Below are 22,657 nucleotides of genomic sequence, written 5' to 3' on the forward strand. Positions count from 1 at the left end.
AGACTTCTAACGTGCAGTTGGTCCATGGGGTCACGAAGAGTCGGACACGACTAAACGACTAAACAACAACAACAAGCGTGCAGTTGTCTGTGGCTGAGCTTCTGGCCTGTGGAAGCAGGTTGAGCCAGAACTCTCTCCCAAAAGCAACCTCTGCCAAGCTGTTGGGCGCATGCCCTTGGCACCCTGAACCACCGCAATGGAAGAATTGCCCTCTCCTCCCATGCTTTATCCCAGCTTTCTCTAACCTGGTGCCCTCCTGTTCTTTTGGAATACGGCTCCCATCAGCGCCAGCCAGTGTGGCTGTGTTGGCCTGGGCTCTTGGGAGTTGTCGTTTGAGAGCACCAGGTTGGGAAAGCTGGTGTTTGGTGTGCATTTCTCACTATAAGATCATAAGAGCCTGCTGGATCAGGCCAGTTCCCTAGGAGTGGGGAGTCTGCCATTGTAATGCTTGCTTTCCCCAGTACGTTTTGGGGACAGCCTGATCCCTGCATAGATCCAAGAGTGCCTCGTTTGACAGCCTGTTCCCTCCAGTTGCATCCTGCCTTGAAACTCAGACTAGGAGCAGACGTGGCATTGGCACCTACCGTGTTTTCCCTCTGTCCCACCCCTTGCTTTGCTTACCATCTAGCCCAGTGGTTCGCAAAATGGGCCGTATCTCCCACCCATCCCTTTGGGGGGGCGGTGGGATTACCTGGGGGGGTGCTAAGATGCAGGGAGGGGGGACTGGAGGTATAAAAGACGTATCAGACTCTTAAAACCTGGTGTCACTACATCAAGTTATTTTTATTATTTATAAAATACCTATTCCACCCTTCACCCGAGGACCACAGGGCATTTTACGATACAAATAAGGAAGCGAAAACAATAACCCTCGCTCTCACAATCTTTGTTCTTTATTAAATTTCATCCATTTTGTTGAATTAATTAAATAGTTTCAATTGGATTTTGAATATGTGTGCAGCTAATTGTTCCTGGATGGGTTTTCATCGGGTTATTGCCTTCCTCGGGGTGTTGTGCAAACCCCTATCCTGAATAAGACCTCCTATAGGACAGGGTGCACTGGGGATGAGTTTGGTTGCTCAAAAAAGTTCGGAAACTGCTGCTCCAGCCTGATGTGATTGTTTTGGAGAACTCAAAAGTTTGCTGGCGACCTTTGTGCCATTTTGGTTGGCCTGATAAAGGCATGACACAAATACGGATTTAGGTATTTCTCTGTAGCTCTTGCTGGGTTAGAAAAATCTCCAGCCTAACCTCTCTCTCCTCTCTGTTTCCTTCACAGTACAGTGCTGTGGACAGCAACCCTCTCTCCCTGTACGTCATGCATCCCTTCTGGAACACGGTGGTCAAGGTGAGTTGGCCCTCCTCTCTCCCTCCGTGCCCTGTCGAGTGCGCTTTCTGTGCTTGAAGTGGACCTCTTGGCATCCCTGTCGGTGGAGAAGTTGCCAGTCCCCTTTCTGGCTGGCGCAGCCTCTTGCCTGTTCTGGTCTGTGACTCATTCAGAAGCTCCTCCTCCTCCTCTTTGAGGGGGCTTAATTGTCTGGAGATGCACAAGCTACACTCATGGCCTGAACTCCTTTTTGTGTTGCCACACGAAGGATAAGCAAGAAAGACAAACGTCACCCTAACTCTCAAGGAGAGTCTCTTTCTCCTCCTACCTAAACGTCACGGAGGGGGCTTGACTATACATGGCTGATCAATTAATGTGGGTTTTCTGCATGTGTTTTTGCTGCTTCCTCACAGATTTTCCCCATGTGGCTGGCCCCAAACTTGATAACGTTTAGTGGCTTCCTGCTCCTTGTCTTCAACTTCTTCCTCATGGCATACTGTGACCCTGACTTTTATGCATCTGGTAAGACAGTTTTTCTTTAAACAGCAACAGCAAAAGCTGTATACACATTTACAGGCATGAAAGTGATATGAGCTGAGATGGTGCATGTTCTTCACTCTGTCTCTGCGCATTGATGGCATCTTGACTTCCTTGTGTCTACGGTGACACACTCAAACGTCAGTTCTGGACTGCGGGGGGGGGGGGGAATGGCCCACAACTGTCTCGTCACCCCACACATCTAAAGGGGAGCAGAGAATTGTGTGTGCCTAAAGGCGGCCAAGGGACGCGGGTGGTGCTGTGGGTTAAATCACTGAGCCTAGGATTTGCCGATCAGAAGGTTGGCGGTTTGAATCCCCGCAATGACGGGGTGAGCTCCCGTTGCTCGGTCCCTGGTCCTGCCCACCTAGCAGTTTGAAAGCACGTCAAAGTGCAAGTAGATAAATAGGTACCACTCTGGCGGGAAGGTAAACTGCATTTCCGTGTGCTGCTCTTGTTCGCCAGAAGCGGCTTAGTCATGCTGGCCACATGACCTGGAAGCTGTACGCTGGCTCCCTTGGCCAGTAAAGCAAGATGAGCGCCGCAACCCCAGAGTTGGCCACAACTGGACCTAATGGTCAGGGGTCCCTTTACCTTTAAAGGCGGCCAACACTGCTGGGTACCTTAGGAACGGCTACTGTTCTTGCACTCAAATCCTGCTTGCAGGTTTCCCTGGTCGGCCAGTGTGAGAACCGGGCACTGGACTGGATGAGCCGTTGACCAGATCCAGAAAGCTGTTCTTATGAGGGGGCACCAAGTTGGGAGAGGCTGCCTTGAACTGCTGCCATAGTCCTAGCTCCCGTCATTGCAGGGGGTTGGGCTAGATGTCCTTTTGGGTCCCTTTGACTCTACAGCTCTAGGATTCTACCCAGATTGGCTGGGAATGCCAGGGTGGTACCCTTTGCCTTGGAAGTTGCCTTCCAGCCTTGGAAACCTGACAGCTGGGAGAAGGCGTTGGTGGCAAACCTCTTTACAACCTGGGTAATAAGTTCCAGGACTCTGCCCTTGGCTGAAATGAGCAGGGAGTTGTCAGTTTGCAGAGGTGATGATCACCAGTTATCTGATGGCCTTGATCTCTCTGTCGAAATCCTACCAGGAGTGTTGTGGTCCTGTTCTGGGCCTTCCCTATCCTTCCTGGAAGTGTCACCTGTTCTTTGGCCTCTGAGCATCATCGGTCATCCCACAAGTTGGTGAGGCTTGATTGACAACAACGACCTTTAACGCTGCTAGAGATTCAGCGAGTGCCTTCTGTTGCAACATTTAAACCCTTCCCCAAACTTAATAGCCAGGCCGATGCGGGCAATTAAGAAGACATCCTTCGGCAGTGGTTAATTGGCGTCTGTTTTAAACCTCTTGTTGCAAGGTGTTAATGGTTTTATTGCTGCAAACTGCTTTGATATATTATTTTCTGTTCTACAACGGGATACAAATATTATTATTATAAATAAATAAAACAAATATAAGTCCCATCTTCTGGCTGCTCCTGTTGTTGCTGCTGCTGCTGCTTGTGTGGCCTCCTCCTTGTCGTCCTTCACAGTTACATCTCGGTGAATCGTCCCAGTAAATTGTCCTGGATAGTCCTTGCAGCATCTCAAATCCAAACTCTTCATGTTTCCAGTTAACCTGTTTATTGTCCTGACCTTCATTTCTGATGCCTCTTCAGTCTTGGGCAGGGATCATGCCCCTTCCTGTATGTCTTATGCCAGGCGTCAGCAAACTTTTTCAGCAGGGGCGGGTTCACTGTCCCTCAGACCTTGTGGGGGGCCGGACTATATTTTGGGGGAAAAATATGAACGAATTCCTATGCCCCACAAATAACCCAGAGATGCATTTTAAATAAAAGCACTCATTCTACTCATGTAAAAACACACTGATTCCCAGACCATCCGCGGGCAAGATTTAGAAGGCAATTGAGCCGGATCTGGCCCAATCCAGCGTGTTTTTACATGAGTTTTTACATGAGTAGAATGTGTCCTTTTATTTCAAATGCATCTCTGGATTATTTGTGGGGCATAAGAATCCGTTCATTTCCCCCCCAAAAAAATATAGTCTGCCCCCCAAAAAAGATCTGAGGGACAGTGGACCAGCCCCCTGCTGAAAAAGTTTGCTGACCCCTGTGGGCCTGGGTCTTCAGATGAAGGGCAGCATAATATATAATAATAACAGTAATGGTTATAATAACAGTAATGATTGTGCAGCAAACATGTCCCTAGAGGTTGTGTTGACGCTCAAAATGGTTTTCTTTCCACAGCACCCGATCAGCAGCACGTTCCAAACAAAGTTTGGGTCATGGTGGGCCTCCTCAATTTCATGGCTTACACGCTAGGTAAAAGCTGGTTCTTTACTGTGTCTTTGTGTCTGTGGGCGGTAGAAAAGGACGCGGGTGGCGCTGTGGGTTAAACCACAGAGCCTAGGACTTGCCGATCAGAAGGTTGGCGGTTCGAATCCCCACGACGGGTGAGCTCCTGTTGCTCGGTTCCTGCTCCTGCCAACCTAGCAGTTCGAAACCACGTCAAAGTGCAAGTAGATAAATAGGTACCTCTCCGGCGGGAAGGTAAACGGCATTTCCATGTGCTGCTCTGGTTCACCAGAAGCGGCTTAGTCCTGCTGGCCACATGACCCGGAAGCTGAACGCTGGCTCCCTCGGCCAGTAAAGCAAGATGAGCACCGCAACCCCAGAGTCGGCCACAACTAGACCTAATGGTCAGGGGTCCCTTTACCTTTAAGAGGCGGTAGAAGGGGGTATTTGCAACAGTGGTCTCAGCACTTGTAGGGGCCAGACGACTTGCATGCAGGAGCCCCCTTCCGTCACCACGGTGTTCATGGCCCTGCTCTAACAATGGGTGCTTGCAAGAGGACTCTGCTTTCCCCTTCGTACTGAAGCTGCTTTTAAAAGCACACCTTGAAAGAAGCCTCTGCTCAGACAGAGGTGGCCAGGGGTTCATCTTCTCTGACTCTTTAAGTGATGCTTTTTAAAAAAAATATTTTCCCCCTTTATATTTCCCCCAAATTACACCCCCCCCAACAAAAGATTCATTATGAAAACCTGCATCCATGAACACCGCAGCTTACAACAGTATATATGTGTTAAATATATTCTTATTAACAGATCCACAAGCTACTATAAATCTTTGGGACTAGGCTTTGGTTTTCTGGAGTGCTTGTGAATGAAAGAAATCCCCACCGTTCCCCAACAAAGGTCTCTTTGTGCTTTGTTCCCCATGCCCGTCTCAATTTGTGGGTCAGTTTCTCCGTAAGGGCATCCTGCCACCCTCTCTTGTACCAAGCGTTCACGTTCACGCTTCCTAAGCCCTCCCAGAACATGGCCGTAAGAGAAATCCCGTTAGCGGTTTATCCACCGAGTCCTGATTCTGCTTAGGAGCACAGGAAGCGATCTTAAAGGTCTTGCAAGGCAGACACCCTACCCCTGATCTATGGCCCTCCGACAGATAAATACAGATTCTTTAACACAAGCTCTGGCTTTTGGGCTTGTGCCTCTCCTCCCAGCCAGGCACTGGGACTGCAGGGAGTTGACCCGTGCCTCTGACCCCCCTCCTTTCCTTATCCCCACCCCAGATGGCGTGGATGGCAAGCAGGCCCGGCGCACGCAGTCCAGCACCCCTCTGGGAGAGCTCTTTGACCACGGCCTGGACAGCTGGGCCTGCATGTTCTTCGTGGTGACGGTCTACTCCACCTTCGGCCGGGGGCCCAACGGCGTCAGCGTCTTCGTCCTCTACATCCTCCTGTGGGTGGTCCTGTTCTCCTTCATCCTCTCCCACTGGGAGAAGTACAACACGGGAGTTCTCTTCTTGCCCTGGGGGTACGACATCAGCCAGGTGGTAAGTGCGGCGCTTCCTGACCCTCCGGTTCCCTCTTCCCACTTTTGCTCTACTTCATTTACAGTGATACCTTGGTTGTCAAACTCAACCCGTTCTGGGAATCCGCTCGACTCCCGGAACCGTTCGAAAACCAAGGCATGGCTTCCGATTGGCTGCAGGAGCTTCCTACGCTCAATCAGAAGCCACGTCGGACGTTCGGCTTCCCAAAAATGTTAGAAAACCAGAACAGTCACTGTTTGCGGTGTTTGGGAGCCAAAACATACGAGTACCAAGGCGTTCAAGAACCAAGGTACGACTGTATAGGCTGCCTTCTCCTCCCAAGGAAGTCAAGATTGTGCACATAGCTCTCCTGCTCCCCATTTTGCTTTGGGGTTTTTTAGGCTTCAGAAAGTTTACAAATTTGATACGTATTTTCCCAAATCATGTTCATTTCAGATTTGACTTCCCCTCCACCCCCTCCGTGGTTTTCACGTGTTTTCTAAAATTTCGGCGTATTATGGTCATTCTGTGTCCTACCTACTCCACAATATTCTCCAACAAATATTTTGCCGATGTTCTTCATTCAAATCCTACCTGTGTTTTTACATGTTTACAGTCAGGCTTTAACTATTCACCAGAAGGTTTCCAGTCCTCCTTATAGCCCACCTCTTCTAGCTCTCCTGCTCCCCGTTTTACCCCACAACAGCTCTGTGAGTTATAGTTTGGCTGAGAGGCAGCAATTGGCCCCCAGAGTCACACCCAGTGGGAGGATTTGAACCCAGGACCTGGTCCAGCGCTACACCGCAGTGGCTGCCTATCACCTTTACCTGCATGTGGACTTGCTTTTATTGGTTTGTTTTTCATGTGCTGTTTTATTCTGACAATTGAGCATTTTTTATTTTTTGGTGTTGTGAAGCCCATTGTGGGAAGGCAGTGAAAAACTTAAAACCTCAATTTTTTATTACTACTGCTTGGTCCTCTTACATAGGGCTATGTTTAAAACTTGTCATTGAGGTTTTCATACCTTTTTTGTAAACTCGAGGAAGCGTTTCAGCCCTGCTCTTGACTTTGTTTGATATCACTTAAAATCATTTAAGGTTTATAATATCTTTATTTCCTTCTGAGGAAACTGATTAGTTCAGTGAAACGAGCTTTGTAGCCGGCATCTCATAGAGTCTTTGTTTAATTCTAGGTTAACTTTTCCTTAATTTTTTTAAATTTTTGTTATTTATTTCAATTCTATAGTCGATACTTCTCGTTTCAGGGATTTTCACGGCAATTCTTTTGTTTTGTGTAACATTGTGGGGAAGGGGCTGGTTTGAGAGGCAGAGGGTGGGAAAGAAACACTTAGTTACTTGAAATCAAGCTCCAGAAAAAAGCCTCTGGCCTGGCTTGCAGGGCCGTGTAGTTATTAAGGATGCCTTTCTGCAGTCAGAGTGGGTGGAGTGGGGTGGAGTGTTTGTCACAGCGGCACAGAGCGCCTCCTCTTAAGGAGGGTTGCCTTGGGCTAGTCAGTGTGACAACAGAATTTCATTGCTGGGAAAGACTAACGATCTGCCCCAGGCCAGCTTGAGCAAGCCATGCCTGGAAATGGCAGACTGTTCCCTTCCAAAGATTACAAAACGGTCTTGGAAATCTTTGGAACTCCCTGCCTATTGATGCCAAGCAGGCACCCTCACTGTATTATTTCTGGCACCTGCTAAAAAAAACTGCCCAGATGCTTAGAAAACTGATGTGGATTTTAACCAAGTTTTAGTATTTTAACTTTTTGTATGTTTTAAAATGTTTTCCCTTTTTTTCCTTGTTTTATCTTTTTGTAAACCATATTGAGTTTTTTCCCCTTTTGTTTGCAACCAAGTGGTGTATAAATTTTTATGAAATAAATGAAAACAAAACATCGTGGGTGAAAGTTACAGTGGAGGAGTGCAAGAAGGTCTCTTGCAAGGAATTGTGGTGTTGAGTCAGATGGCGCTAGGAGGGACCGAACTGCAAAACAACAGGGCTGCAACATTTCATGGGGCAATTGATTTCCCAACAATTTGCATCAGTTTTTTATTTGTGCCAGTGATAAGCCAGGCAGCTGAGGAAAGGAAGCCAATTTTAAAAGCTGCCATGCAAGAGGCATCATCTTGGAAGAGGCTGTTCTGCCTTCCTTCCACCGCAACACAGCAGTCGCTTCTCAGATGGCGCCTGCTGTGACATCTGAGGTTTCCCCCCTTCCTTCCTGCTGCTTCACATTTTAATAGATGAGTCTGTCAGCCAAAGCAATCAACATTCATCGACTAAGATCTGCAGAGTCCTCTCTGACTTAATTACTTGGCTGACGTCCTTGCCTTGGAGTGGGGAGGAAGGGGGTTGTGCGTTCTGCCAGCCACCAACAAATCGGTCAGCTGTGCTCACGAGAAGAAATTGCTGGATCAGATCAAGGGCCCATCTAGTCCAGCTTCCTGTTCTCACAGTGGTTGACCAGATCATCATCATCATCATCATCAATTTTATTTATACCCCGCCCTCCCCATCCAGAGCCGGGCTCAGGGCGGCTAACACCAATAAAATAAAATCACAGTAAAAACAGAAGGAAGAGGGAGGGAAAAAACCCAATTTAAAATGCAGTTTAAAATGCAGCCTCATTTTAAAAGTAGCCCGTAGATCAAAACCATAAGGGGAGGGAAACATAAGGGTCAGACTGAGTCCAAACCAAAGGCCAGGCGGAACAGTTCTGTCTTGCAGGCCCTGCGGAAAGATGTCAAGTCCCGCAGGGCCCTGGTCTCTTGTGACAGAGCGTTCCACCACGTCGGGGCCAGTGCTGAAAAGGCTCTGGCCCTATTTGAAACCAATCTAACCTCCTTGAGGCTCAGGACCACCAAAGTGCTGTTATTTGTGGACCTTAAGGTCCTCTGCGGGGCATACCAGGAGAGGCAGTCCCATAGGTACGAGGGTCCTAGGCCATATAGGGCTTTAAAGGTCAAAACCAGCACCTTAAACCAGACCCTGTACTCCACCAGGAGCCAGTGCAGCTGGTAAAGCACTAGATGAATGTGATCCCACGGCAAGGACCCCGTAAGGAGTCTCACTGCGGCATTCTGCACCCGCTGGAGTTTCTGGGTCAGCTTCAAGCCTGTGGGAAACCAGCAAGCAGGACCTGAGCATGAGAGCCCTGGCTGTGGAGGCAGAGCAGAGTCATCCTGGCTAGTCCCCATTGCTAGCCGCCTTCATGGGTTTGTCCAGTCCTCTTTGGACCATCGCTGCCTCCCGTGATCATCTGCAGGCGCGCAGCTTCTGCCTTCTCTCCCTCTTGGCAGGAAAAATACCTCTGGGCAATCATTTCCCTGCTGTCCTTCCTCTCCCCTCCCCAGCCCACGGCCATGGATCGCTTTCTGAACAGCCGCTCACCACGCTGGAGCCTTGGAAGGGCCCTTTGCCCCCGGATGTTTGCCTCCTCACACAGCCAGTCGGAGAGGTTTTGTTGACTCGCACTTGGCTGAGCAGAGACCTCTGCGCAATGCTGTCCCATAAATTGCACTGGGGGGAGAACGGGGGGGTGTACCTGCGTTGGTCAATAGATTTTGCAGGTGGGAACATATGACTCTTGGGGCAAATTTCGTTCCTGAGCCAAAAGGGAAGGAGCAGCTTGACGTGTCCCTCTTCCTGTCCACCTTTGGTTGTGTGTTTTCGAGACAGTTCATAGTTAAATTATCCTCCAACAAGAGGCAAGGATGGCCACCAACTTGGATGGCTTTAAAAGAGGATGAGGCCAATTCATGGAGGAGGATAGGGCTATTGATTACTCTGTTCTGGAGGCAGCAGTGCTTCCAAATACCAGCTCCTGGGAACTGCAGAAGTAATTATTTTTATTATTATTATTTTGTTGGGTTGAAATCACGACAGACGAGTGGTGGGTGTCAAAGGAGAGGCGTCTTCCCGGGGCGAGCCCCGGGAACTCTCTTTTATTGAATATTACAAACATTGCCACAGGTGTGCTTGTGGCTGATTGGTTGATACAAACATGAAGCATCTTGTTGCTGATTGGTTAACATAGGTACAAGGCGGGAATAACATATAACATCAATCACTGATAGATTAAAGACTGGGAACGGAGCTGGAACTAGACAGGCATGAAACCTCCTAATTAAATTATAACTAAAGATTGATATTGAGAGAACATAACATGAAGGAATACAACAATCACGTTCTGTAGATGTGGTCAGCAATGCATTAAGAACAGGTCAGGATACACTGTTTCATGAACTCAATGGGAACTGTTCAGAACATTCTCAGACTCTTGTGCAGAAGCAGAGAAAAGATTATGAGCGAGACTTCCCAGAATGCAAGAGAAGAAGCAATAGTGCTAAAAGCAAGACTTTCCCACAATGCCACAGTTATGTGCAGTAAGAGAGCTGCAGAAAGAAAACTTCCCTTCATTATTTATTTATTTATACCCCGCCCATATGGCTGGGTTTCCCCAGCCACTCTGGGCGGCTTCCAACAAAATATTAAAATACCATAATACATCAAACATTAAAAGCTTCCCTTAATAGGGCTGCCTTCAGATGTCTTCTAAAAGTCTGGTAGTTGTTGTCTCTTTGACATCTGGTGGGAGGGCACCTCAGTGTCCGGGCAGAATGATGGGGATGGAGACGCTCCTTCAGGTATACTGGAAGGGGAGAGTGTTGCTGTGGTGCCCTGGTCCTGTTTGGAGATAGATTTCCCTTTGGAGCAGGCACAGGCAAACCTGGCCCTCCAGATGTTTTGAGGCTACAACTCCCATCATCCCTGACTACTGGTCCTGTTCGCTAGGAATGATGGGAGTTGTTGTCCCAAAACATCTGGAGGGCCAGGTTTGCCTGTGCCTGCTTTGGAGCATCTCATTGGCCCCTGTGAGAAGATGATTCTGGACCAGATGGGCCCGTTTGGGCCTGATCCAACAAAACTCTACTTATGCTCTTAAGACTCGAGTGAATTCAGATCCCTCCTTCTCTCATGGGAGTTACCATATTTTTCCATGTACAAGACACCCCCTGTTTTGGGGGACCCAGATTTAAGAAAATGGGGGGAGATGCATCTGTGTTTAATATGCCCCCTAATTTTTGACATTAGTTTTTAGGGGAAAAACCTAGTCTTATTCACGGAAAAATATGGTAACTTTTATAGGCTGTGCAAATTGCCCATGGGACAAATCCCTGCCCAAGCAGGAAGGCTTTGACACCTTCCTTGGAGGTTTTTAAGCCGAGGTTGGAGGGCCATCTGTCAGGGATGCTTTGCTTGCATTGCAGGGGGTTGGACTAGATGACCCTCGGGATCCCTCCCAGCTCTATGATCTCTTCCTTCCAAAAGCTCAGGATCAATATTATTATTTTTTTAAAAAAAGAATATTTGTTAAATTTTCCATTTTAACATTCCAATCAAATCACATCATATATTCCGACTTATACAAATTATTCAATAATTAAACAATCCAAATATTATGCCAAATTTTCCAGGGAGACTTCACCATGCTCTGAGGTCGGAGGGGATCTGATCATCTCATACTTCTACTGCTTCTCATATTCATTTCCGGTGGTTCCCATAAGTCATTCTGATGTTAATCCTCATTATTTTCCACAGCCTCTGAGTTCTTCCGACAAGCGAGATAAATCAAACAATATGTTTCTGTGTCGTTTTATGTCCAGGATTCCCCTATATAGGTTTGCAGCGTCTCTTCACAGGCTGGTATTTCTGCCAAATCAGTCCAAGAATCCTCCCATTACATGCAGATGCAGACGTCCAGTCCATTCTGTCCAGATAAAATCCAGTCAAGACATCTTCCCCATACTTTAACCAAACCAGCTGTCATTCAAACGTTAACCTTTCCAGGGAAGAGTTTTAGTTAAAAATACAAAAATAGAATATTGGACACTCACCACCCCCGCTCAGGACCAATATAAGTGGTTTTTATCCGCCCCTCCCATGAGGTCAGGGACGCGGGTGGCGCTGTGGGTTAAATCATAGAGCCTCGGACTTGCCGATCAGAAGGTCGGCGGTTCGAATCCCCGCAACGGGGTGAGCTCCCATTGCTCGGTCCCTGCTCCTGCCAACCTAGCAGTTTGAAAGCACGTCAAAGTGCAAGTAGATAAATAGGTACCGCTCCGGTGGGAAGGTAAATGGCGTTTCCATGCGCTGCTCTGGTTCGCCAGAAGCGGCTTAGTCCTGCTGGCCACATGACCCGGAAGCTGTATGCCGGCTTCCTTGGCCAATAAAGCACAATGAGCGCTGCAACCCCAGAGTCAGCCATGACTGGACCTAATGGTCAGGGGTCCCTTTACCTTTATATATATATATAGAGAGAGAGAGAGAGAGAGAGAGAGAGACACCGCTAGGAAGGTGCTGGTTGGACCTTTCTGCACCCAGGCAGTTCCCCACCCCCAAAAACACACCCCCAGACGATGACAAACCTGCTTCCAGAGTCGGTCACAACTGGACCTAATGGTCAGGGGTCCCTTTACCTTTACCCATGAGGTCGCTAGGGAGTGGGCTTTGTGACTGAGCAGGGATTTGAATCCTAGTTTCCTGCCCCGCTTTCTCCCCTGCATGTCTGGTGGTGGAAAGTGGACTGAATCAGGTTAAAAACAACCTCTTGCCAAAAGCAAAAACTGAAAGGAGTGGTTGGCTGGTTCCTAGCACCTTTATAAATAAGCGTGTGTTTACCTGCCTGTTCAGAGACCACTTCATGTTGTGTTGCCGGTCTTTGCAAGAGCAAACCTGTGATACAGACCAGTACAATCCCCGTGTTCCAGCTGAGGCTGCGGGTGACTCTCCCAGCCATGGCCAAGCTGGCACCCTCAAGATTTTTCAGGCTTCAGCTCCCACCAGGCCCAGCTGCCACATCCCAGGGGAGCTTCATGCTGGGCAGGTTTGTGGGTCTGCTGTTTGCAGCCAGCAGTTGCACTGGGAATGCATTTGTAGGGACAGGGTGGGATGGAGAGGGGGAAATGGCCCTGCGGGGTCTGTTTTTCCACCCCAGGGGCATAAGCCCGGGCTCCTTTGTGAGGAGATTTCACCCCTCCCATATCCAAGAATCTGCTGATGAGTCTGGTGATTTTCCAGAGAGGAGCCTAACATCAGTCAGTCAGTCAGTGTGTCGGAGATAGAGAGACTGAGTGTTAGAGATCGTGTGTATAGATAAGGTTGCTGCTAAGAGCAGCTGCAGGCACTCAGTGCAGTTCAGCATTCATTTTCCTTAGACCTCATATAGCTCTGTATATAGTTGTGTATTATAGTTGTAGATAGAATAAAGAAGATATTCTACAGAGCTGCTCTCCGAGTCGTTTATGCTCTGCTGTACTCTGCTGTGGGACGACTGTCTTCTTGTGGAAGTGAATCCGGTGCTCACAACTCTGAGCTGTGAGTCCACAGCACTTTGACCTGTTCCTGTGCAGAAGGTGGTCTCTGGCCCAGCTCGCCTAGCCCAGTCGGGGCTGAAGTGGATGAGTCCAGTTGGTGGCACTGGCTCAAGGGCGATGCTGACACTTTGGGCAGTGTCATAACGTGGCTAAGAGCTTTCTGATCGCTAAGCCATTCTATCCAAACACCAGCTGGCCGGATGAGTCTTTCCATATGCTGCAATTCTGCCTCTCTCTCTCTCTCTGATTACTTTTCAGACCATTTCCATCGTGTACATTGTGACGTCTATTGTGGGAGTGGAGGCCTGGTACAACCCTTTCCTCTTCAATTTCTTGTATAGAGACCTATTCACTGCAATGATCTTTGGTAAGGAGCTTCCTCTGAAAGCCTGTATTTTAAAATTTCCTAATATCATACGGTGCCATAATCCCATGTTGGCCTGTCTATGTTTTATTTTGTTTGCCAAGTGCTTCCCCCAACCCTTACTTTGGAGTACACAAACTGGGTCACAACTGAAACACTGCTTGCTCCAGAATTTTAGACCCTATTTAAGATCAATGAGGTATTCTGGACTTGTGGATAGTGGCAAGATTTCATTGAGGCCGGTCTGGGGCAAATTTGTTGTATAATTACAAATGTTAGTAAAATATCTGCCTAGCTTTTCATTTGCTATTTGTTTTTTCTTGGTCTTTCATCTTAAGGTCCTGGGTAAGGGTACATAGAGTGTGTATTGGAGGGGGTTAGACTAGATCAAGCATCCTCAAACTCGGCCATCCAGCTGTTTTAGGACTACAACTCCCATCATTCCTAGCTAACGGGACCAGTGGTCAGGGATGATGGGAACTGTAGTCCCAAAACAGCTGGAGGGCCGAGTTTGGGGATGCCTGGACTAGTTGACCCATGGGGGTTTCTTCCAACTCTGATTCCTATAAACTAAAATGCAAAATAATGAATAAGCCACAAAGCATAAAATGATGGTGATTTTATTTGTACCCCACACATCTGACTGGGTTGGCCCAACCACTCTAGGCTGCTTCCAACAAATTATAAAACCACAGTAAAGCATCAAACATCAAAAAACTTCCCGATACAGGGCTGCTTTCAGATGTCTTCTAAAAGTTGTGTAGTTCTTTATCTCCTTGACATCTGAAGGGACGGCTTTCCACAGGGTGAGTGCCACCACCGAGAAGGCCCTCTGCCTGGTTCCCTGCAACTTCACTTCTCGTAGGGAGGGAACCGCCAGAAGGCCCTTGGAGCTGGACCCAGGTGTCCAGGGTGGAGACGCTCCTTCAGGTATACAGGACTGAGGCCGTTTAGGGCTTTAAAGGTCAGCACCAACACTTTGAATTGTGCTCGGAAATGTACTGGGAGCCAATGAAGATTCTTTAGGACCAGTGTTATATGGTCCCGGCAGCCGCTCCCAGTCACCAGTCTAGCTGCTGCATTCTGCTATTAGTTGTAGCTTCCAAGTTCCCTTCAAAGGTAGAACGCAATCATAAAAGCATTCAACAGATACATTTACAGGTTGGGAAGCTAAAAATCCACACTTCACCTGTGAAGGCCAGAGTTAAGACAAGTATGATGGAAGTACCTGGCGAAATGTGCAAAGTTTCAGGCCCAGGCAAACCTCTATAGGGAGGGACGTTGCACAGTTCAGGAGCCACAGCAGAGAAGGCTCTGTCGGAGAAAGCAGCTGCCCCAGAGATTCCCTAGGGCATTGGCAGGGCTTTCTCCTCTGATCTCAGTACCCAAACTGGTACACATGGGAGCTGCTTCAGAAATGTGTGGCCCAAGATCATTCAGGCTGTAATATGTTGACATTACCATGACTGGGCCTGAAGCCAGACAAATATGCTCCAGATGCAGCTGGGTGGGGCAGGTGGCAGCTGGACTGCACCAGGTTGTCTGGGTCGCCAAATCCTGTTGCATCACTAGCTTCCCTATCCTTTGCTCTCCAATTTTGGGAGGTCAGTGGAACCACCCACCTGTCAATCAGCTGATACGATTATGGTGTCAGATGAGGTCCCTCCCACCCATCAAAGTTGGCCCCTGGTGGAGTGAAGGGAGATAAATATCTGTACTGCCGGGCCAAATAAGTCCCCTGGGATGGAGGATGCTGGGGCAGACAAAGGCCTTTTGGCCTGAACAGGCAGAGCTCTTATTAGCGTCTCTCCTCCTGCCCCCTTTTGCTGACGTCAGGAATCCACAGTATTTCTAAGTTGTTGCACTGATTCAGCTTTGGGGGGTTTGCTGTATTGATGTTTAAAAAAAATGGAACCCAAACAGTCACAATGTGCAATACAGTAGAACCTCGGAAGTCAAACATAATCCTTGCCGGAAAGACGTTCGACTTCCAAAACGTTCGAATTCCGAGGCGCGGCTTCCGTTTGGCTGACAGTTAGGCGTTTTTGCAGATCGGAAGCTGCGTCGGATGTTCAGGTTCCAAGGAACATTCAAAAACCAGAGCACTTACCGTATTTTTCGCCCTATAGGACGCACTTTTCCCCCTCCAAAAATGAAGGGGAAATGTGTGTGCGTCCTATGGGGCGAATGCAGGCTTTCGCTGAAGCCTGGAGAGCGAGAGGGGTCGGTGCACACCGACCCCTCTCGCTCTCCAGGTTTCAGGAAGCTCTGCGCAACCCTTGGGAGACCGGTGTGACTTCGCGCCGGGCTCCCTAGGGTTGCGCAGAGCTGCCTGCATTCCGAAGCCGGGGGCGCGCTGAAGAGACTTCCCGACGGGCTCCCTAGGCTTGCGGATAGCAGCCTGTTCTGGGGGCTGGGGTCGGGGGAAGCTTGGGCTTGCCCTGCCCCAGCCCCACGCCTGCGGGGGAAATAAATTTTTTTTCCTTTATTTCCCCCCCCAAAAAAACTAGGTGCGCCCTATGGGCCGGTGCGCCCTGTGGGGTGAAAAATAGGGTTTTCGACGTCCAGGAGCCGAAACATTTGAGAACGGAGCGGTTCGAGAACCGAGGTTCCACTGCATTTATTTTTATAGCCTGCCTTTTGGTCCTCAAGGCAACTCACCACTGCACCATGGTCCTGGTGAATGCACAGCATGCTGAGTATTAACAGAAGAGAAGGAAGCAAATGCATTCTTCCATGAATGATAGAAATGGCCAGCACTGCAGGATGCGCAGCTGTTGAGCCAGCCCAGCAAAAGCTTCCTTTTTCACCAGCAGTTGCTCCCTCCTTTCCGGAGACACTCGCATTCCCCTGCCACAAGTTGCTGTTACAAATCCAAGTGAGGGTTGTGGAACAGGCTTTGCTGTGTGGCAGCGTCTGTCTTTGTGTGAAGGGCAACGCATGTCATAACCTGGCCCTCCTCTCTCTCCCTTAGGTTGCGCGCTGACTGTGACCCTCCCCATGAGCCTGCTGAACTACTACAAGTAAGTCCTGTCTGAGCTCAGTTGTCAGCGCCCCATGGGGTTGGCTGCCCCAGTTCTGCTGGGGTGTCAGCACCACTCAGTGTCTCCCCAGTGGGGAGAATTTTGAGAAAGCAAAATGGGCACGAGTGATGCCAGAGGCAAGCCTTTGCTTTTGAGACTATGGAGCAGAGAGATTGGCTGGACCCTCTCTCTCTCTTTTTTTTAAATGATATTTATTGAAAGAATTTTTTTTTTAAAGTTACAAAAGAAAACAAAGTAGAAAAAGAGAAAAACAAGCCACTTCCAACCATACAAATACAAATTCAAAATAAGAGAGAAAAAAACAAAAATACACCACAAAAATTTAAAAACATTTAAAAACAAATCCATTATTCTCAACTCCTCAACTGTCATTTCCCTCTTTCCTTGACCTCCTCCTCCTCCCCTTCCTTGTGTCCTGGTTATTAATTGTCACAGCAAATCCTTTCCATATTTCATAATATTCTGTTGTTACATTACCTTAAACTATTTTAATCTTCTCTTACTATAAAAAACCTTGGAACTTAAAACTTAAATCTTATTTTTACCAACTTCTCATAACCATAATATTCTTACATAATTCTTTAAACATTTTTACTAAAGCCAAATAATTTCATTCCAACATTTTTCTAACATTCATCAATTTTATAAAACAGTCCTAGTAATAAAAAAAAAGAAATAAAAACAAATCCAATCTTCATCCAGCGTCCCTTCCTCCTGGTCCCGGGTTTTGTCAGTCCTTATTATCCCATCGATCTGGCGCATTAACCTGGTAACCTTATATCCGAGGCCCTTAAGTCTCTTCCATGTCCCTTCCGCAGCTCTTCTTCATATTTGTAACTGTATTTTCCCTTGTCTCCTGCTCGTTTCACTCGTGGGAACTCCAGCTTAGCAATATTTTTGACCCTTCTCGACAGATCAGCCCCTTTTCCATAATCGACACTAAATTCCATGTGGTATTTAAAATGTTTCAAAAACCCTCCAAAATTGAGAGCCCCCACAATCCCAAACATCTCATGGCCCATTGCCAGACTTGAAAAGTCCAAACATCCCTGCATAGGGGGGTCTATCCAACCCCCCATTTCCAAACCAAACCAAACTTTTTCTTTCCAAATCTGGCTTTTTCCAAGTTCATTTGTCAAATCCGAAAGCTCATATTCCTGTTGGGCCTGTTCTGTCAAGGCGCACTCCTGATTTAATTCCTGGGTGGGCTCCACATATTTTCCCACTGCCTGTTTAAAATTTCCCACTGCCTGTTCAAAATTTCTAATCGAATCAGCCATCAAATTCGTCTTCTCATGTAGCTGTTCCAGTAGGGCATTTGTTTTATAGAAAGCACACAACAGAGCTTCTGACTACATTGTCCTGAAGGTCAGATGTCTATTCCCACGATTGTAATCTGTAACAGCTGCCAGCTCCCAGGAGTTGGTTACAGTTTCACAGTCTCCCTCTAGGGGGAAAACTTCTATTTGATCTTTCTTTTAAAGACAAGTCTAGCAACAGAGTTTCCCTTTTTCAGATATTTTGTCAATATTTGTTCCTTTAAGGTGCGAAAGGAAACAATGGAATCACTATGTTTCTCTTCTTTTAGCTATCTGTCAAAAGCGTTTATCTCTGGTCAATGAGCTTCAAACGTCAGTCCTGACACCCCGCTCCAGGATCAGGATGGTGGAAAGTTACTTTACTTTAAACTCACTTCTGCAGGTTTAAACAGTCCAAAAAAGATCCCCCTTCTTCTCCTGCTGCCAAAGGGGGGTTCAACAATTTTAAATGATGAAAGCCAATCCTTTAGAAGCGATTTTCTGAGCTCTAGTTTACGTTGTCTTTGCTAAACGGAAGGCTGACTTCCTGTTTAGACCTTCCCGTTTCAGTACCAAATTGAAGTAAAATTTTTAAGTCCAATTCCTTTCTGCTCGCAAGTCCTTATTTAAAGTCCAATTGTTCAAAGTTTAAGTACTCACGGGTGCTTGTTTTAGAAGCCAAATTGTCCCAGGAAAAAGGCAGCGCTCTCCGGCAACGGCTGTGCGGCTTCGCTCCACGGAAATAGCAGTTGACTCACAGCACCGCGCCGCTTCCCCCTCTTCGCTTCGGAGCCCGTTAGTGGGTTCCTTTGCGGGTTGGGGGGGGCGCTAAGGTTGCCCGCCGAGTCCCATGGTCACAGGCTTCATCCGCCTGTGATTTTTAAAAGGGTCCCCGCTTCGCCGTAGCGGAAAAGACCCGTTTCGCGCGGAGCTAGTCCCTCCAGTTCAGAGGGAGTCCGCCATTGCCGATGGCGCCACCCCGGAAGTCCTGGCTGGGCCCTCTCTCTCAACCAGCTGGGCCAGGCCTCCTATGTGTATTTTATTTTTTTTATTTTGAGGATTTTGTGCCCCACTTTTCAGCCAGGAAGGCTCCCATAGTGGCTTAAAGGTAAAGGGACCCTGACCATTAGGTCCAGTCGTGGATGACTCTGGGGTTGCGGTGCTCATCTTGCTTTATTGGCCGAGGGAGCCGGTGTACAGCTTCCGGGTCATGTGGCCAGCATGACTAAGCCGCTTCTGGCGGACTAGAGCAGTGCATGGAAACACCGTTTACCTTCCCGCTGGAGCGGTACCTATTTATCTACTTGCACTTTGACGTGCTTTCGAACTGCTAGGTTGGCAGGAGCAGGGACTAAGCAATGGGAGCTCACCCTGTCGCTGGGATTCAAACCGCTGACCTTCTGATCGGCAAGTCCTAGGCTCTGTGGTTTAACCCACAGCGCCACCCGAGTCCCCACAGAGTAGCTTACATACTATCAAAACAAGACCGTCTCGCAGAATTATACTGCCCTCCCAAAAAACCCACGACACGCAAGGAGAAAGAGACAGGGAGGGAAGAGGAAAATGAAAACTCAGGCACCGAATTCTAAATAGTTGTTCCTCTAATGACCGGCTGGCCCAGTTCAGAGGCAGGAGGTGCCCGGTGGAGGAACTGGACCTCTGGCAAAGCTGGTGGAATGAGCCCAGCTGCTTCTATCTCTCCCACTGAGGCACTGGCTGCCCCAGGTGACCTTTGAGGGGAGAGGAGGCCTGATGGGGCTGGCCTGCTCCCGATGGAGGGGGTTCTGCTTCTCAGCCCCAATCTTCCTTTTGCTGGCCACACTGCAGCCTTGCAGATGAGACCCCGTTGGAAGAACTATATCAGGTTCTGCCTCCTTCAGAGTTAGTCTGATGGTGCTCCCAGCTGCCTTTCAGGGGACCCCCCCCTTTTTTTTGAAAATTATATTTATTAAAAGACTCGTATACCGCTGTGTCATTTTAAAATATCAAAGCGGTCCCATACAAAGTTAAAAACGGACATCAGTTAACCATTGCGGAAGGATGCATTTGTGATTGCCTGGCAGATTAGGAAAGTTTTCAGCTGATGTTTAAAAGTTGGCACAGAAGGCCCCTGCTCAGTCTCCAGTGGCAGAGAGTTCCACAGGACTGGGCGGGTGACACTAAAGGCTCGGGTTTTTGTTGTCGAATGAGCCTCACCAACTCTCGACCAGGCGACCTCTTGCTGACGCCTCTCCCGCCTTTCAGAGCCTACAGAAGCAACACGCTGAAGCACCACTCCTTCTACGAGGCGATGCTGCCCTTCCTCTCGCCGGTCCTCCTCTTCATCCTCTGCACCATTTGGATCTTCCACTCGCCCACGCAGATCCTGGAGACCCAGCCCCGCCTCTTCTACTTCATGGTCGGCACGGCCTTTGCCAACATTTCCGTAAGTTCCTTCTGCTGCAGAGACGCGTACGCAGAGGGGCTTGGCGGGGCAGGAGCAAAGGCGCTTTGCCTCGGGGTGAGGAACCCTGGGTGTGGCCCTCCAGCCCTCTTTACCCGGCCCTCAGCAATCTCCCTTGGCCACACTCCTCTCTCCACAACCCTCCTCCAGCATTTCCCCCCTGGCTTCCCCATACGTCCTCCTCAGTTCCTCCTCCAATAGTGAGATGCGCATGTCGAAACCTCTGGCTTCCATGTGGCTGGACTCTAACCTCCTTGCACAAGAGTTCACCCAAGAGACTGCCTTGCCCTGCATGTGCCACTGCTTTGATCAGCGGAATGGGCACTGCTAGAGGCAGCACACGAGACCCACAGAGCATTGAGGGCGGCAGCACCTAACCTTAGGAACTCCCTGCCTGTTGATATCAAGCAGCGCCTTCACTGTACTTTTCATCACCTGCTAAAAATATTATTGTTTAGACAAGCCTACCTGGATGATAGGCAGGTGGATGTGAATTTTTATCTGTTTCAGTATTTTAAGTTGTTCTTTTTTAAAGCATTGTTGTATTCTCCCCCCCCCCCCCCGATTTTACAGTCATACCTCGAGTTAATATGCTTCAGGTTGAGTGTTTTCAGGTTATGCTCTGCGGCGACCCGGAATTAACGGAACATGTTACTTCCGGGTTTCACCGCATGCGCAGACACTCAAAATGACGTCACTTGCATGCGCAGAAGCGGCGAATTGCGACCCACGCAGTCGCGGTTTGTGTTCTACTCAGGATGCGAATGGGGCTCCGGAACGGATCCCGTTCGCATCCAGAGGTACCACTGTATTGGTCTATCTTTTTGTAAACCAACCACTTTGAGGTCTGTCCCACCCCCACCCCCCAAATCATGCAGTGTCTAATTTTTATGAAATACATAAATAAGAGTCATGTGGTGCAATGGCCCCTGGAAGGCTGTGAGTGCCATCTAGTCTGACCCCCCTGCAATGCAGGAATCTTTTTGCGCAACGTGCGGCTTGAACCCATCACCCTGAGATTAGGAGTTCCATAATGTGCTGACTGAACTACTGTGAATCTTTTGTAAAAATTTTAATTTTTTGACAAAGTAATAATCATAAATAAATAAGAATAAAAATGTGCACCCCACCACTGAGACTATTCCATTGTAACTATCTAACCTCCCAAAATTTCAACACCTCTTGCGATGGTTTGACCCCTTTCCATTTTAACAGTGCAGATTCTACAAACACCTTCCATATCTCCTCAAAATCATTTCTCCTGCATATTCCCCGTCTTACCTTAATGGCACACATTAAGTTATCATGAATAGCTATATCCCAGACCTCTTTATACCATTCTTCCATTTTATATTCCCCTTGCCCCTTCCACTTCCTAGCTATAATAATTCATGCAGCTGCCAATGAATTTGTGAGCAAGCCCTTGCAAACCTTCCACCCCATCGTAAATTCAAAATAATGCTACCTCTGGACTTTTGGTCAGCTTTAACCCTGTGGTTTCTGTTATCTCTTTAAACACCCTTTGCCAAAACAAATGTGAATCTTTTCAAGGAAGAAGCTTTTTTAGGAAAAGCCAGCACCTCTTTTTATTTAGGAAAAAACTTCCATATCCTTGGTCTAACTTTTCAGGTTACCTGAACTGGGGAGTTTGCTCAAGGGGCAAGGAGGAGAGCCTCAAAGCCAGGAGGGCCCCAGAGTCCCCTTGACAACTATATGGATTTGCTTGTGCAGAAAGCATCTCCGCTGCCTACCCTCCAGCGTTGCCCTTGGATTCCTGCCCACGTGTAGGACTGACTCTCTGTTACAGAGGATCCATCTGCGCTGCAGCAGTAGAGTTCTGCCAGAAGCCCTAGAGCGGTGCCTCTGGAGCAGTGAAGTTCTAGAGCGGCTCCCTCAGTGGTCCTCCAGGAAATGGCCCTGGATGGACTGGAGCAGCTGCTGGTGGAGCAGTGCCTTGCCTTGGAGGGCGGACCTCTCCTCCCTTCCTGGTCCTCCCTTACCAGCTGTTCCTCCTCTCCCCCCAGTGCCGCCTGATCGTCTGCCAGATGAGCAGCACCCGCTGCCAGCCTCTCAACTGGCTGCTCTTCCCGCTGGCCCTGGTCATCTTCGTGGTGCTGACGGGCGTCTTGCCGGAGAGCGAAACCTTCCTCCTCTACCTGCTCACCACCTTCATCACCATGGCGCACATCCATTACGGAGTCGGCGTGGTAAGTGATCCCGTGGCACGCGTCTGTGTGGCACAGGTAAAGGTAAAGGGACCCCTGACCATTAGGTCCAGTTGTGGCCGACTCTGGGGTTGTGGCGCTCATCTTGCTTCACTGGCCAAGGGAGCCGACGTTTGTCCGCAGTTTTTCTGGGTCATGTGGCCGGCAGGACTAAGCCGCTTCTGGCAAACCAGAGCAGCGCATGAAAACGCCGTTTACCTTCCCGCCGGAGCGGTACCTATT

The 22,657-nt window shown here is 48.5% G+C and overlaps 1 protein-coding gene and 1 long non-coding RNA gene across 5 annotated transcripts in view; one reads left to right on the top strand and one right to left on the bottom strand.

Annotated features, from left to right (window-relative positions):
• The window catches only part of LOC308474769, a 161,491-nt gene extending 148,178 nt beyond the window's left edge, over positions 1-13,313 (bottom strand). Inside the window, exons 1-2 of the long non-coding RNA XR_013984944.1 lie at positions 12,142-13,313; positions 10,288-11,961 (exon numbers count right to left, since the gene is read on the bottom strand). This is a non-coding gene — a long non-coding RNA (uncharacterized lncRNA). The remainder of the gene's footprint in view (positions 1-10,287; positions 11,962-12,141) is intronic.
• The window catches only part of SELENOI (selenoprotein I), a 114,581-nt gene that overhangs the window by 36,416 nt on the left and 55,508 nt on the right, over positions 1-22,657 (top strand). For 2 of the 4 annotated variants that reach the window (XM_081001055.1, XM_081001054.1), the window contains exons 2-9: positions 1,280-1,348; positions 1,741-1,849; positions 4,116-4,190; positions 5,441-5,703; positions 13,320-13,428; positions 16,400-16,448; positions 20,012-20,192; positions 22,235-22,482. In XM_081001055.1, the coding sequence (XP_080857181.1) occupies positions 1,280-1,348; positions 1,741-1,849; positions 4,116-4,190; positions 5,441-5,703; positions 13,320-13,428; positions 16,400-16,448; positions 20,012-20,192; positions 22,235-22,482 (1,103 nt within the window). The remainder of the gene's footprint in view (positions 1-1,279; positions 1,349-1,740; positions 1,850-4,115; positions 4,191-5,440; positions 5,704-13,319; positions 13,429-16,399; positions 16,449-20,011; positions 20,193-22,234; positions 22,483-22,657) is intronic. The other 2 variants (XM_081001057.1, XM_081001056.1) reach the window with 1 other exon arrangement.

The sequence above is a fragment of the Podarcis pityusensis genome, assembly GCF_964106645.2.
Source record: "Podarcis pityusensis genome assembly, chromosome: 3".
In the NCBI taxonomy this organism is placed as follows: domain Eukaryota; kingdom Metazoa; phylum Chordata; class Lepidosauria; order Squamata; family Lacertidae; genus Podarcis; species Podarcis pityusensis.